The sequence below is a fragment of the Cryptosporidium ryanae genome (assembly GCF_009792415.1).
Source record: "Cryptosporidium ryanae isolate 45019 chromosome Unknown contig_5, whole genome shotgun sequence".
Lineage (NCBI taxonomy): Eukaryota > Apicomplexa > Conoidasida > Eucoccidiorida > Cryptosporidiidae > Cryptosporidium > Cryptosporidium ryanae.
In genome coordinates, this window is record NW_027125531.1 from 365,068 (window position 1) to 382,339 (window position 17,272).

Below are 17,272 nucleotides of genomic sequence, written 5' to 3' on the forward strand. Positions count from 1 at the left end.
CAATTTCAAAAAAAAAAAAAACTGTAAATATGCCGGTATTTTACGAGTATGGAAGAGTAAAAAAACGTAGAATAAATGTTTTCTATTAGGCATAGAATTGCAGATCAATTAAGAAGCATAATTGGTGGTTTTATTCCCATAAATTATTCAAATTCCAGATATTTAAGTCATGGATTACTGACTCCTAACGAATTCGTTGAATCTGGAGATTACCTCGTCCTTCAGTTTCCTAATTGGTTTTGGAGAAGTGCCTCTGAAGGGTACGAAGTAAAATGGCTTCCAAAAAATAAGCAATATCTACATATAGATAATTTGCCTTGCAGGAAAAGACTGAATTCATCTAATTTAGGTCTTTCAAACTCTTTTGTAAATGAAGTTACTAAGAATGCAGAGTGGCTAGCTCCATGTGATTCAAAAAACTTGGAAAATGAAGCGGATAATGAATTAAGATATTATGATATTAGTATCACGTACGATAAATATTTCCAAACCCCTAGAATTTGGTTACTAGGATTTGACAAAAATGGAACACCATTGAGCACCGAGGAAATGGTACAAGATATCATTAGTGATTACACAACAAAGACAGTAACTATCGATCCTCATCCATCGAATGGAATTCAGTGTATTTCTATACATCCTTGTAACCACTCAAAAATATTAAAAAGAATGTCTAGATACTATCCCCCACACCTATCTATTGTCGTATTACTAAAATTCATAACTACTGTAATACCCTCGATAGAGTTAGACAATACTATTGATATAGACATCAAATACGAAAGTCAGGATAATTATTAATACTTAAACGCCTAAATAAAATTTTAGTGGTTATATCTGTTCTCTTTTCACTCTACTTTCAAATATTCGCTCTGCTATCTCTTTGTCTTTCCTTAAATACTTTTTTACTACTAGATACCCACAGCCAACTATTGGGCATGCTTTCTTTTTGCAATTACCCAAATATTTCAAAATTGCTTCCTTTTCAAATACATGATTTCTACATATGTTTAGTGTTTTATCAGAATTTTCGTATCTGTGGGAGACCGGATAACTAAAAGTTTCTCGCGTTAAACAACACAACATCGGTAGTTCTCTCCTGGAAACAACAAAAACTTGTTCATCTCCTAATTCCAATTCACTTTCTGTTAGATTTCCCAATCCCAACTTAGCGGTCAAAATTTCTTTAATATTATGAACTTCTGAACTACAGTTAGAGTTTTCATTGTATGGTTGGTCATTTTCTCCATATAACACACTTTTTCCCCACAACCTCAAATTTTCAAAATGAACAATAACTTCGAATATTCTTTTCCTTTCATTAAGAGTTAAACATTCTACTAAGCTGTATTTTTCAACGATTTCCTCACATCTTAAAATAGCTTCATTTAAATATTTTAAGTATTCTCTTAAAATATCGTTCATCAATATGAAACGAAATATCTATAATTTCACGTTCCCTTTTTCTCTCCCCTCACCCCCTCCCAATTAATTTTAAAGGTGCCTTGAATATAAAAAAAAAATGATTTAATATTCAAGTGTACTTTAGAACTAGAATATATAGTTTTTTTACGGCTTGTATGAAATATAAACCAAGTTAGCAAGTGCTTTTGCAAATCTATGTCTACTTGGAGATTGGGACTGAGCGACAAATGAAGATATTTGTTTGCAAATCGCCGAGATCAGAGACTCAAGTGAGAGGAGTTTGTCAATCGTATTCATTAAAATCTCGTTCTCTAATAAAGCTTCTCCATTTCTCAACTCATCCATTTTTCCATCTGTGTTTGAACTACCAGAATCGTATATTTCTCTATAAGCTAGAAGCATGAGCGTTTCTGAAGTATATAAATGCTGGAAAAATTCAATAGATATATATTTTATGAATGTAGATGCCAAAATTGCGGACGTGCCTTCCACTGAAACCTTTGTTTCTTCGTTTTTTTCGTAATATCTCTCTAGTGATCTTAATGCAGCAGGATATTTTATGTACTCAGAAATAAGCTCCATCTTCTTTATATCTAGTTGTTGGGAAAGCGCATCAGGCAACTTGATACCAACAAGAGGACCAAAATTTGACTTTTTATCTTTACTCTTATCATTTAAAATATTAGTTTTATGTTCATTAGTCAAATTGTTCCTTTCTTTATTAAAGTCAACGTATGGATTGTTCGGCTTTTCCAAATTTAAAATATTCCTTTTCGCAACCATCGATTCAACAGATAAATTAACACTCAAAATTTCTGGATCATGACATTCGTGTGAACCTGATTCAATCTTGTTACTTGTATTTTTCCCAGTTCCCCAAAGTGTATTAAAATGGGACAAGGCAATTTTTGCAAAGCTTGGAATTGGAATAATTCCAGAACTAGGAGAGTAACTAAAAGAAAATCTGCTCCTTGATGAACCTGTTTCCGGAAAATTACTTGGAAATTCTAAATCTTTATTCAAAAAACTCTTATTAAAAACTGTACCGACCACTCCTTCGTTATAACCAATATTATTATTAACCATTTCACCGAAAATATTACGGTTAAATAACAAGTGTTGTGTCTCCGCTTCTTTCCTTATTCTATCCAGTTCCTTCGGTATAGTAGAAAATGTTGTTTCGGTTATTTCCCAGAGTTCTATAGGGAAATAATAACGACATCTATTTAAATACAAGTGACAATCCTCAATTCTTCTTCCTAATTCCTTTAATGTTGGTTTAATAATATCTAACTTTGAAATATTTTTATTCTTTATAATGTTCAACTCTTCACTTAAATTTGAAAGTCCATCATTAGTAACGTTTGAAACTTTATTTGTCGAATTTTCAGACAATTTACAGGCATGTTTTAAATTATCAGAAGTATCTCTTAAAATATCAGATGAAATAATGAATGGTATTATACAATTTAAAAACTGCTGGTAGTTGTTAGTTTCAACAGGATTTAAAATGGGTAGCAAAAATCTATTCAAAAATTCGCACTCACCTGAATATTTAATCTGAACAAATTTATTAAAGGAATTAAAATTATTTTCTATATCATCAGAAGAGCTATTACCAATAAAGTTGCAATATTCAGTCAAACTATTTATGTTTCTTCTGTAATTCTTTGGTAAAATGAACTTGTATCCATCATTATCTGTTGATGAATTATATGGAGAGGTAAATAAATCGACATTTTTTATATCAAAAGTACATTTTTCTTCCTGATTTTTACTTTCTTGTTTTCTTATGGAATCTGAACAGCAGTTTTTATCCGCAAATCCGGAAAATGATTTAGAAAGTTTCCTCTTATTGAATGATGAAGGGCTCATTGTAGCAGACAATGGCGAGCTCATCGAATTTTTGACAATTAAACCATCTAAAATGAATTTTTTTTTAATCTCATTCACGACATTATTCCATTCGTAATCTGTTAAAATTATTGATAATATCAATTGAATCGCCCTCCAAACGGGTCTAGTTAATTTTAGTGTTGGTTCTTCCAACCTTACCAATAAGGGAATTAGTAACTTCTTAGCACACAACTTTATTAATTTTACTTCATTTTTGTCTGGTTTTGAAATTCCCCATTTCCGTTTAATGAGTATCAAAATATCCAACAATAGATACAATTTTTCAGTTGTAACCTGAACACCAAAATCACTGTTCGTAATAAAATCCATAAATATCTCAGAAATTATGTTTATTTTGTTTTCTCCAAAATTAAGAATAACTTGTTTAAAGTGTCCCATTTTATCATTTATATTTGAGGAAAAAAGATAAGTTATAAATAACATGTAAATAGAACAGGACTTATTTTCTATAAAAATATTTGTATTTGCTTTAAATTCCAAATTAATTGGTGGATGGTTCGGTATTAATAATAGTGGCAAACCTAAATCCATAATTGATATGATACAAACCAAATATCTCAGTGAAATAATGCACTCCCGTATTAAATCCCTAATGAGTGATCTACTACTCAACATCGTTGTTTCTACTTCATTTTCTATTTCTTTAATTGACGATTTTAAATCATCGGATTTCCTTTCCGAGTCAATAAAACTAGTAGAAACCATTAAATCTCCAATTTTATCTTTTTTTGCATTATCATTGATAACAGAGGAAAAAACTCCTAAATTACCTTCATCTGTGGAACCATCTCTTTCACCAAAAAAACATCCACTAGAATAATCATTAGAAGAGTAATAATCAATGTCTTTATAAAGATCGGTTTTTTTATTGCTATGTAAATCTAAATTAATATTCTTCTCACAAGTTCCAATTTTATAAATTTCTAGTGGCTCCCCTAAGTTACTTGATTTAATATCATTTTTAAACGTAGAATTGCCAATGACGTTGATAAAACAAATATTAATGTACTTTAATATAAATTCTTCTTTTGGGAATATGTTAGACTCTAAACAAAACCAAAAGTACCATTGAAAGAATACAAATCCATTCTTTTTCGCGTAAGGATTATTCGAAATTTTTATCACATTTAATACTGCTTCAAGCAATTCTTGGTCATACAATCCAATTAACTCTTCTTTTTTATCTTCAATCTTTGAAGAATTTGAAAAATCATTGATATAAATACCCAAAGGAACAGGTGACAAAAGAATTATCGCCCCCATACTATAAATTGAGTCAACCCTATCCAAGAATGGCCTTATAAACGTAAAAACTGATTTAGAAATACTTGGTCTTTGAGTAAATATATAACACAAAAGTTTTATTATTGCCGAATCAAATTCATCAGATCTAATTAGGGATAGTTCAATTTTATTTGCATCAAAAAAAGTTAATAATGCATCTACATCATATAAAGCCAGGAAAAGGGATCTCAATGTATTGCTACTTTCCAGTGCTCCCATATTAATATACCCCAATGTTGAGCAACATCTTAACAATAACGTAGAAATCAACTCGGGGAAATGCTTTTTCGCAATAATCCTTATACCTGAATCATTTGTTTGTAATAAAATGTCAAGTGTAAGTGTACTCGAGCGTAAATAAATATGTTCATTCGATAATGAAGATAATGTTGATATTGGGATAAAAAGTTCATTATAAGTCTGAAACTGATGCACTCCTGACTTACTTATATTCAGAGGATATGAAACATTTAAATTTGGTGAAAACGAGTCTTTCATTTGGTCCAAAATATTTGCTAACAATCCTCCTTTTGAATCAATTTTGACTAATGAGGCAATTTTTAAACATAGCCTTTCATTCATTTCCATAATGTCGTGGTATTTTTGTTCTGTGTTGTTTAATATATCTGTAAGATACCTAAATGACTCTAAAAGAAGAACTTTGTCTCTACCAATGTACGAAATTGCTTTCGAATAAATAGGGTTTACCGTACATATAATATTAATAATGTTCCTGAATTCATTTTCATTAGAATTTTTATCTGATTGTTTTAAAACTGAATCTTTTACAGAGTCAATCATATCTATTGTTGTCCATTCACTTTCCTTTCCTCCAGAATTACTTAATATAATGTTTTCTACATATTCTTCGTTTTTATCGGTTATTAGATGTCCGTAATTAATATAACGTCGAGGTTGAATGCATTTATTAAATATTTCATTGATTCCCGACTGAAATTGTCTTGAAACAACATTTCTTATCAAAAGGTAAACGAAATGTTGCAATTCATTATCTTTTATTGCTGATATTTCTTCAAATAAAGACGAGATTATTCTAGTTGAAAACGACTCACTTTCTAAAATGTGATCATTAATTGCAAAGAATACCCTCACCGTTTCAACACTTGAATACGCCGTAACCCTGTCCACATCATGGAAAGACGGTAAAATATGCTGACACAAAGGACGTAAACAAAATGCTGGGATATTATTTGCGAGATTAAGAAGTAAATTTAAATATGTATGTGGTAGAATCATTGACTGGATATCGGAAAAACTTGCATCCCTATCACTAAACAATCTATTTTTACGATTTTCATCTCCAAATATCTCCATATTTCCTATTAATACTGCTCTTAATTGGCCACTATTTATAGACTTAAGAGTCTCAATTATTTCATCCTCAAACTCTAAAGTTCTAAGTTGAGAGAGGTCAATACTCTGTGTCCAGACACATCTTTTCATACACTCTTTGATGCATTCAAATGCAATTAATCTTACATATATACAAGAATCACATGTCCTTCCTAAAATAAGTGCCACACAATGCATCCACGAAACCCATGTTCCCTTTGGAGGTAAAACCATATCAGAATTGTTACGATTCACACAATCCCCATCTTTAATATCTATTTGAGTATGTTTTAATATTTCAACAAGTGGAGCCTCACAAACCAGACAATATGTTATGTGTATACATAAACATCTTAATACCGGAGAGTTTGCCGTAGCTCCCAATCCCAATAATCCCTCAAGTAAATGAGATAGTCCAACCCAAGAAGGCATGTGAGATTTGTATATATTCAAATATAGGCGATCCAATGAATCCAAAATACTAAACGCAGACACGTCACTAGAATTTGTCTGAGTCAATGTATCTTCTATAATGTTCATCATCTCCTTTAATTTGAAACCACCATCTATTATTCCAAATGATTCATATATCAAATCGTGGCTAAAGTAATTCTTCGTGTGGCTTCCAGACAAAAAATCTTCATTTATACATCTAAATTTAATTCTTGAAGAGACAGAAACCAAAATAGTTAAACACGAGTTAATAACCAACGGAATATGTTGAGGAATTAATGGACTTGGGAACGAAATAAGTGATATTAAAGTTTCAAGAGCATATAACAAAAGGTTATTGAACGTTGCTGGATTTACAGAAACTGTTGAATTATTGTTATTGATGCTTAAATTGTTTGTGTTATTTGTATTGTTTAAATTACTACTCCCCAAGTTGTTACTCGTAGAAAACGAATTTATTGGAATGTTACCAGCAGATATTGATTGATTTGCAATACATGATCCCACAGAATGAGAAATCAATGAGGAAGGTTGGTTTTTGTTATTTTTGTGACTAATATGAGTTCTCGAGTTTAATATTCGCACATTTCCAGAATTAAATTCGTTAGTCTTAAGCTCCTTAGTAGCACTATACTCTTTTATTTCACCAACTAAATTTTGATTATTATTTGATTTTAAATGAGATTGAGAAATAGACTCAATATTTGTTTCATTAATTGTATCAGAGCTAATCAATATCGAATTTGACTTAGTTTTACTTGCTTTACTCAATGAACCACCATCATTTGAGAACTTGTCCAGAATACTATTAGTAGGTTCTGAGTTAAAATTACAGTCCACATAATTAATTTTATCATTAATACCAAGTTTATAATTGTTAGATTTCATATATCCAAGATTTGAGACGTTTTTTAATGAAGCATTTGAAATTCCGCCGTTCATCAGTAATTTTAAAAAGTCCTCAGATAAAATAATGTCAGAGTTATTATCTGAACTCATCAATGGATTATCACTTAGTACGGAAAGTACAGCAAGTGTTAAATTGAAAGGTCCAAATAACAAATAGTCTTTTTCGAGGTAGCTATAACCAGGGTTTCGGCTTATTCTCATTGAGTGACTTCTAGATTGAGCTTCATCGCCGCTTATATTTCCGCTTGAGTCTGAGTCGTTTATACTCATAAGATCTAAATTACTAATTGAAATATCTCTGTACTTAACCATACTTCTAATATAAGGTCCAGAAGGATCAGTATGAATTCTTTGGGAGGAAATTGAACTGGAAGTATTGTATGGCATTCCCGAAGCTGCCTTTAACAATAATGTCGAGTCAAGTGGAACAGGTGGAAGTTCAATTGTTTCAGAAAATACTATAGTAGTTAAAATGTATGGAAATATTGTATCTCTGAAAGAATTAAAAAGTTCTATAGAGGCATCCTTTGAATTTAAATGTTCTCCAAATATTCTAAACCCATCCCCAGAGTGAGACTTGTTCATAATGGAGTTAATTCTCGACGATAGAGTTATTTCGTTATTTTCTATGAGTGAGAATGCACTAAATGCTACCTGTATTGCTTTTAGTGTTGAGCAATGAAGCAATGGTTCTTTCTCCTCTTTAATTGCAGATTCCAATACAGCAAGTATTCTTTTTATAGTGTCAATTGAGGAGTTGAAAATAGAAATACTTGTTTCACCTATTGCATGCCCAAGAGATAACAATAAAGCCGAACGTAACTGTTCGGCTTGAAGTACTGCCAATGACTTACCAAAAAAACTAAATGCTCCTGATCTTTTATTGGCTGAATCTGATTTTATTAGTTCGAGAAGATACTCTGAAATTAGGATAAAATGGCGATTATTACTGCTGGCATATCCAATGCCTCTACCACAACTAGTTTGTAGAACTGAAGTATTTAACCCTATTGCATGAAAAAAGTGTTGGAGATCAGAAATATGTCTAGACAAATCTTTTAAAAGTGACATATCATTTGAATTAAGTATATCATTTTTAAAATCATCTCCAACTCTATTCACAGAATTATTAGTGTTTCCCGCAGAAGAAACAATTCCTGTAACATTCGAATCGTTATATGTTGCCAATTCAGGTATGAGTACTCCATCCAAAATTTTTAAAATAAATTTTTCAATAACCAACTTAAGATCAGATGATTCGATGCAATCCATACACAACTCATCTTTGCTCACTTCTCTTAATAATAATCCTAATGATGAGTACATCCCAGCTCTTTGGATTTCAGTTGGAGTATCAGAGTTTTTTTGAATTTTATCTGACCTAATATCCTTGCATGCAGAGAAAATGGCATTTAGAACTCCCATCAAATTAATACAAATAGTTTTGTATTTCTGTGATCCAGTTTTTCTACTACAAAAATTATCCTCTTCATCAAAATTCATTTCCGAAGTACAACCAGACATCCCGGAAAGTATAAGTGAAATACATTCATCAACTAGTGTAAACCAAAGATCAATGTTTATGTTTGATGACAAAGGAGTTTCACAATATTTAACATAATCATGTTTTGTTTGGACCGTTGAATAATCATTTGATTCATTTCGATTTAAATTGCAATCAGCAATTTTAATTGGTACTATTACAGATTCAGCTATTTCAATTACATTCTGTAGTTTCTGAGAGGGTAAACATGACCAATTATAATATACAGAAGGCATTATCATTGGGGCAATCCATTTTAGGCATCTAAGAGACCAGTACGCCAAAATTCCATTATAAACATATGGATCATGAGCATACATACAAAGCCAAACAAAAATCTTGTATGGATCACTAACACTCAAATATTGCGAACCTTGATGTTTGAATGCGCTAAAAAATACATCAGGAGTAGATCTCTCATACAAACTGTTGCAAGACTTACACAGGGATTCACAAACTATTGGCATTGCTGATCCAAGTTTCAAATGATTAACTGCATCGATTAGCAATGGCCATAAAAGATCTGGAACTAAAGAAGTCAGTTCTTCTGATAGTATATATTGAGCATTATTCCTCAGATCCCATAAACTCGGAGGATATATTACAGGCATTTGAACCCCTTCACTATTCTGGTTATTTTTTAAGTGATCATTTTTATGCCTTTGAATATGTCTCATGTGTTCACCTTTTGCTTTTGATTCTGGAACTGCCAATAATCTAAGAAAATATGTAAGCATTTCTGCTGAAGAAGGAGAGGGAGATACCCAAGTGAATTTGCTGCATGACAGCTCTTCAGCACTCCAATTTTTCTTATCTAATTCAGATTGCTCATAAGATCCTATGTGTAAAAACTTGTATTTTGCAAGTTCACATATTATATCTGAAAGGATGAATGCAATGCAGTAATCCAATCCTTGTTCTAAAGTTGTTCTTGCAAGTCTATATAGTAAATTCCCTAGAGCAGTGTCTGAATTTTCCGAAATTGTAATTATTTTACCATTGATATTGCTTAACTTTTCAAATGGAAGGTCAACAACAATGTGCCTAAATACAAACATCGAGGACAATCTATTTGCAGATTTAATGTCTATATTGTCAAATAAGAATTTTAAAGCTGTTTCTCTAGTCAAATCCTGTGTAATTAATGTCTTCCAGCAAAGAATAAGTTCATAATGTGTTGTTATAATATCGTGTATTGCAGAATAATTCCAACAATTGCATAAATAACCATTTTCTGATTCAAATAACTCTTTTTCTAGAACGACCTCCTCATCATTATTTAAATGTGCTATATATCCAGGTAATATTGCAGGTGCGTACAACCTGTGAAATGTTGCGCAGTATTGAATTAAAACATTAAACAATGAATTATTATTGTTCTGGTCTTCAAAGACTCCACGACAAACCGTGTGACATCTATCTAAAAATAATTTGAATCCTGATAAAATGGAATAATGAAGCGATAAGGGTATTACTTCAGACTTATTTGTAAGTAGAGGTGATATTACAGAAGTTGCCGTTGAATGATATTGTCTCCATCTTAATGTGTATATATTATTCGGAAGTAAATCATCAAACTTAACTTCACTATCTTTGCAAGTTTCGGAAAAGGTAGAAATCAATGTCGGAAAATACTTATTTTTCTTACTTAACAAAGAGTTTAATATTTGAAGATATACTGAAAGTAGTTTTGGAGCATGTTGAATAAGTTGCTCATCGTCTATCACCTGTGCCAAGTGCCCCAGAGTCTCTAAAGTTGGAAATGATAAATAAAACACATCTTTATCCTTCTGGATTGTTGGAACCCAATCGTTTAAAAGAGCATCAAATGCAGTTCCAACCAACCCTGCAAATGATTTCATTTCTATATAATTCGACCTAAGAGCGTCTGCTACACCTGCAAGACAACGAACCAATTCAACTCGAGAAATATTATTTGAAAGTATGTTTTTTGAGGAAGAGTCATTTTTTGCCACTTTATGTAGCAAGGAAAGTAACTCAACAATAATATCATGACCCTTCTTGCTAACAATTTCTGGGAACATCTTCGATATTGCAGAAATAGCCACAAGAATAGATGAAATACCACCATTATTGCTTATTCGTGTGTCTTGAATTACTCTGAGTAAAGTTTCCACTAGATTTTCCGGAATCAAAAATACTAAACTAATGATTACTTGTAGTAATGCAACCCTCCTTGGATCAGTCTGTTTTAAACAAACATATTCATTTACTATAAACTTAGAAAGATTGTCAAAAAAATCGACATCTTCCTGTGAAATCTCATTAATTGTGAAATTTGTAGCATTAACTATCTCTAGCTTATTAACTATTTCACCATCGTCATTCTTCTCCAGAACAACGTCATCAGAAATTGCATAACTTGATATTATTAGTGAAAGTAACCTCAACAAGCTAAGTTGGTGATTTATTGATGTATGGCTTACTTGTAAAAATGATATTATTGCATTTGAAACTAAACCTACACAATTTGAAGAAGATGTATTGCTTTTTGCAAAATCTACCACTGTAGAATATACGGATGCTTCCGTTGCTAAATCACAGTTATCTAATGAATCAAGTAAGCAAAATAATATTTCCGCTGAATCCATTCCTAGTCATCTGAAAACTATTAATTTCGCGTTTGGTGATTACCCAAGAGGCTTTATATTTACAAACAGAATAATATATATTTAGTTTTATTGTATAAATATTATGATTTATATCTTATAACAAATGAAAATACAACACCTATTCTTTGAAAATACTCATTTCTATGTCGTTGATACCTTAACCCCTCACTTCCCCTCAGAGCACAAGAATTAGACATTGACACCGCCCATATTCGTTGTTAAGGAATGAGACCTTATTCACATACAAAATTTTCAAATCATTTGAATTACCTACATTTGAATTCATTGATAAATCTTAAATGTTTCTAAAGCTTTCACATTTTGATGTAAATATATTTCGTTAAATAAACTTCTAACTCTCTTCATTTCCAAAATTAACACGGGTTATATTTAAATTATGGTTAAAAAAATTTAACAATATCAACGATTATATAAAATGTGAATAGATTGTATTATTAAACATTAATGATTAACAATTATGTTGTTTTTTCTTTTGACTTTAAGTCACAAGGGAGCAAGAAAAAAAAAGATTTAAAATGCAATGTTTTACCGCCTCTTGTAAATCAATGATATTTATCTTATACTTGTGAACTTAATGTTAAAAAAATTTTTGAAGAAAAATTAATAACTTTATAATGAAGTGTTTTTCTTCTTTGGAAATTGCCCTTGATGATAGCTTATTCTATTCATTCAGATCTTCCTCTGGATTATGTGACACAATTGTTCCAAAAGAACTTCAGGAAAATATTGAATCTTCTTTTCATTATTATAGGGGTGTTGAAAGCTCACCCAAAATTCAGTTTTTAAGTCAAAAATTTATCGAAAAACTTAAACCAATTAATTTTGAAGTTGAACTTGTAACTCTTTTTAGTGAAATTAATAATTACTTTTCTAGCGTACAAATATTGAACAATGAGCCGATTCAGCTGCTTTCACAGTTTGACCAGGCTATAATATTAAAAAATAAAGGAAGTGATAAAGTGATATTAACAAATAATATGGAGGTTGTTCCACTTGATATTTCTTATTTAAGTGAAAATTTGTCATTTGACAACTCTATTATAGGATTCTTAAATTTTATAGATCTTTCAGATAATATGATAAAAAAATACCTTACTAACTACAAAAGGCTAAAGACTTACTTTGGTTTTGATATTGAATATTTATACAATGATTATTCAATTCATAACTATCTTACTTATTTTAAACTTTTGCTAAGAGTTAGTTTTATTAATTCTGTTTCTATATTCAAACTATTTGGAAAAAAAATTCCTATTTATTTGTTTGATGGAAATAAATTGTTGATTAAAGTAGAACCAGTGTTAAATACTACTTTTAGCCATTGTTACGTTTTTTACTCTCTTATTCAAGATGAAATAAAGATTCAAGATCCAAAATTGTACGAACTAAGTTGCGAACAATTTTCTTGGTATAAGATATGGCGTTTTAGACTAAATCACTCATATAATTTACTAGAATCTCAAAGAAATTTTACTACTGATCCAAAAAATCAAAGAGTGATGGCTGAAGTAGACAATGAAATTGACAAATCCCAATATTTTAATATGGGAAGTGCTGTAAATAATCAAACTTATTACGAGTTTGGTGTACAAAATAAAGGTTTCAACAATAAAATACATATTTTTTCTCCTTATCATCAAGAAGGTAAATCACACTTTGATAAAACGATCCCTTTTAGTGAAACAGAGAAAAAATGTGGTAACTCCTTAAATTCATATACGGATGATAAAACTTTGGAATTGTTTCTAAAATCATTCAACAAACAAAAAAGGAGAAAAAATGATAATTCAGGTGAGAACTCAGATTTTGGAGGGTCTGAAGACTACGTTGATAAATTAATACAACAACAAACAATGCAACTGTTTAATCATTAATAGGAATTAGAATAATAAAAAAAACTTTCTTAAATCTCACTTTATTTCTCATTTTTGTACAGTAATTAACTGTTTTTAGTGTTTTAAATAAAAACTTACACTTATAGTAATTTAGGCTTTAAAAATATAATTTTTTGAAGCTCGGATACAAGGTTTAAAAAAATAATGTATTTTCCTTTTAAATATAGACAATTAAATTTAATACTAATTATTAAAATTTTAAATAAATATACAACAAGATATGAATGTAATATTTAGCAATATTCATTTTGCCTTTTTTTTTGTAACTATAACAACTTTTGTTAGTTGTAGACTATACTATCTGGACAATGTACTTGTTACCGATGAGAAATACGATGTTATAATAATAGGTGCAGGAGCATCCGGTTGTTCTATGGCTAATGTTTATGCAAAAAATGGGAAAAAAGTGCTTCTGTTAGAAAGAGGTGGGCCACGTAAAGATCATCCAAAAACATTATTAACTAAAGGAGTCCCAGGAATCATAGCAGATGAATCTGTGAGCGAAGCAATTACAACTTCAAATGGAACCCTAATGAATGTTGCAAATGTAATAGGTGGTGGAACAAGTATAAATGGTGGATTTTATGTAGAACCTTCAACTGAATTCATGAAGAATACAATAGAAAGTGGTGGGGCTGATTTTGACGAAAATGCATATATAAACGCAAAAGATATTATTAGAAACTCTGGAATAATTAATAAAGACAATCGAATATTGGAAGGAACATTCCCAAATGGAATGTTCAAAGCAATAAATAGCATTCAGGAATATTCAAATAATACAAGCACTTTACCAATATATCATCCTAGAGGTAATGATACTTTTGTAACTGTTTCCCAGTTTAATGAAACAACAAGATCAGCAGCAGATATATTACTTTCACATGATAACATAGTAATATATCCACATGCAGTAGTAGAATCGATTCAATTTGATTCATCTGAAAATAACAACGATCCTTTCAGCCTTAAGAAGAAAGTGAGAGCGAAATGTATATTAGGGAAGATGCGATCTGAGAAAGATGGATACATTAGCGTTAACTCTGGAATGACACAAAGAACTATTTATAATAACAATGGGCCCCCGTTTAAAATATGTCTAAACAAATCAAATTCATTTATAGTTTTAGCTGCTGGAGCTATCTATAGTCCAGCAATATTAATGAAAAGTGGGATTGGTCCTGTCGATGTTTTGAATAAGAATGGAATTAAGCCTGTTAAAATATTGGAGCAGGTAGGAAAAAATTATCACGACCACTTACAATTTGGGTTATTTGGAATACTAAAAGAAAAACAACCTGTTTCTATTCAAAAAGTTTATGGTTATAGTAAATGTTCAAAATATTATCCTGATCCTCCGAACGTTTACGATGAACTAAGTTTGTTCCATTACAAGTACCCTGAGAACGACAGAACCAACTCTACTCTAGAGAAAAAATCATTAAATTTACTTCTTGAACCAATCCTAACAAATCCTGGATCTCCGTTGTTTGTTCCACCAGAGTCAACTGCACCAAAGAATATAACAGGAAAATGCTATTCAACTATTTTGAATGAAGTTTCTGGTGAATTGTGGATTCCTTTCGCCATTTCTCAAATAATTTACAGGAAATCAAAGGTAATGATGAACCCATTTCTCACATATCTATCTTTAACATTAAGAAATAAAATCCTACAAGCAATGGAAAATAATAGTACAAGACTGTCAGATGATGGTTTCAACAAAATGTTACAACCGATGAATGATTGTCTTGAAAACGGCTCAGCCGGAATCTCATTTATAACTATCCCAAAAAGTAGGGGTTCAATCACTCTAGATAAAATGGGATTACCTGAAATAAACAGTTCTGATTTTTCAGATATAAGTGATGTTGAGGCATCCATAGTTTCAATGAAACAATTGATTAAGATTGCAACATCAAATTTTATTTCACCTATGTTGGAAACTGAATTAAATTCGTGTATTATGTCTATTAGAAATATTTGGGATTCATTCTCACTGTTTAGTGGTGTTGAAGTTAACAATTTAATAGGTTTTTCTACAAGAGAAGAAGAAGTCCCAGCATTGATTCCGCCATTACCCAAGGTAATTAATGACAAAACCGTTTTTGATCTAGTAAAGGAGTCATACTCAACAATTTGGCATCCAACTGGTACTTGTGCACTTGGATCCGTCTTAGACCATGATTTTAACGTTAGAGGGACAGAAAATCTTAAAATAGGAGATGCTTCAATATTTCCTGTTGTTTCAGATGTCAGTCCACTTGGTTCTGTTTTATTACTTTCTACTTACATTGCACTAAAGACATCCTGATCTTGGAATATGATTGATTTATTGAAGAATCGAATATAAAGTTATTAATAAGTATGAGAAGTTTGAAATGTACAATTCACGTGCTTAGTAATTTTTTCAATTCTTATTAAAGAACGTAACCTCAACTATTACCCAAATTGAAAATTAATCAAAACGCATAATTTACATACTTTTTTGTTGATCAATTATACTTGAATATATTATTAATTATTTAATTTTTAATATAATTTTAATTGTTAGATCTCTAAACTTATTATAACAAAACGCTCGAAAAACTGTAAACAAATCTAATAACTGTTTTAATTACAGTTTTTTTTTTCATATAGAACAATTCATTCTAATATGAAAATGGTATTCAATATTCGATTGACTTTTTTATTAATCTATGGACTATTATTGTCAAAGAAGTTAGAGGTGATTGGAACTGAAACTCAGTTAAATTATATCGATTTAGACTTAGGAGATGTAAATAAAACGGAATCGATCTTTCATCGGTTATACCCATCGAATTATATTTCAAAAAGTAATATAACAGAAAAAGAATTTAATAGGAGCAAAAATATTGAATCTACAATAAAACATGGTTATTCTTTTGATTTTAAAATGGATGTAATGAGTAGAATAAAATTGGTGCCTTCGTTTATTTTCAATAAAATAAAGTCATTAATATTACCTTTTTTCTTTGTTTCAGATAAATATACTCTTAATGATGCTAATAATTTAATTCTAGAAAACTCTAACTTAACAGAGAATATCTTCGAGTCTCATAATAACAACTTTACTACAGTTAATTCAGTTAATAATAATGACAATAAAATATACAAAATTAAAAATGAAAGAGTATATCCTCTGTTGAGAGGAAGTTCAATCAATGAACAAGATTTAAATATAAAATTTAAAAATGACAACTTGACAGGTATAAATTTTGTAAATGATACAGAAATAAGAGATTATTTAATGGTTGGTTACAATAAAAGTTCTCTTAATGTAGGTAAGAATGATTCAATTGAAGAAGGAATAACGAATAGATCGCTTCAATTTACATCTTTATTTGGGTTTGACAGTTTAGACATATTGACACCTAATGTAGAATTTTTTCCTGATGTAGGTGCCAGTCTTGGTTTTGATGTGTTTGATCTTCCGGTTAATGAGTGGGATACGACAGAACCCAACTATGGTGACGAAGAATTAGGAGATTAAGTAACCGAATAAATATTTTTAGTTTAATTCAATTTAACGATAGTTTTTCTTGTAATCTCACTTTAAATATCAAAAAGTCGACTTTTTTGTATTATTCACAATTACTATCTTATTTTACATGGATTTAGCATAATATCTGTAACAATTCTTAGTATCAGAACTTATAATTTTCATTTTTGGGAATGTTTAAATAATTATTAGAATATTTAACAGTTATAAATCAATTCCTGTTTTTTATAAAAAATCCAAATATAATATAAAACTAACTATATCATACAAAATTCATAATATCAATATAACTTTTTAAAAAAATAACATTGAAACA

General features: G+C 30.3%; 6 protein-coding genes across 6 annotated transcripts; 4 read left to right on the forward strand and 2 right to left on the reverse strand.

The window, feature by feature from the left end:
* Positions 1–75: 75 nt before the first annotated feature.
* FG386_002642 (autophagocytosis protein) lies at positions 76–801 on the forward strand (the record flags this gene model as incomplete). Its single annotated transcript, XM_067342091.1, has 1 exon — positions 76–801. One exon carries the CDS (start codon positions 76–78, stop codon positions 799–801), a length of 726 nt encoding a protein of 241 aa, XP_067197696.1.
* A 30-nt stretch (positions 802–831) lies between these two features.
* FG386_002643 (uncharacterized protein) lies at positions 832–1,425 on the reverse strand (the record flags this gene model as incomplete). The annotated part of the gene is made up of 1 exon (XM_067342092.1): positions 832–1,425. The coding sequence occupies one exon, from the start codon at positions 1,423–1,425 to the stop codon at positions 832–834; it is 594 nt and encodes a 197-aa protein (XP_067197697.1).
* Positions 1,426–1,569: 144 nt separating this feature from the next.
* FG386_002644 (uncharacterized protein) lies at positions 1,570–11,496 on the reverse strand (the record flags this gene model as incomplete). Its single annotated transcript, XM_067342093.1, has 1 exon — positions 1,570–11,496. The coding sequence occupies one exon, from the start codon at positions 11,494–11,496 to the stop codon at positions 1,570–1,572; it is 9,927 nt and encodes a 3,308-aa protein (XP_067197698.1).
* Positions 11,497–12,152: 656 nt separating this feature from the next.
* Positions 12,153–13,412, forward strand: FG386_002645 (uncharacterized protein; the record flags this gene model as incomplete). The annotated part of the gene is made up of 1 exon (XM_067342094.1): positions 12,153–13,412. One exon carries the CDS (start codon positions 12,153–12,155, stop codon positions 13,410–13,412), a length of 1,260 nt encoding a protein of 419 aa, XP_067197699.1.
* Positions 13,413–13,653: 241 nt separating this feature from the next.
* FG386_002646 (uncharacterized protein) lies at positions 13,654–15,747 on the forward strand (the record flags this gene model as incomplete). Its single annotated transcript, XM_067342095.1, has 1 exon — positions 13,654–15,747. The coding sequence occupies one exon, from the start codon at positions 13,654–13,656 to the stop codon at positions 15,745–15,747; it is 2,094 nt and encodes a 697-aa protein (XP_067197700.1).
* Positions 15,748–16,089: 342 nt separating this feature from the next.
* Positions 16,090–16,947, forward strand: FG386_002647 (uncharacterized protein; the record flags this gene model as incomplete). The annotated part of the gene is made up of 1 exon (XM_067342096.1): positions 16,090–16,947. One exon carries the CDS (start codon positions 16,090–16,092, stop codon positions 16,945–16,947), a length of 858 nt encoding a protein of 285 aa, XP_067197701.1.
* Between the last annotated feature and the right edge of the window lie 325 nt (positions 16,948–17,272).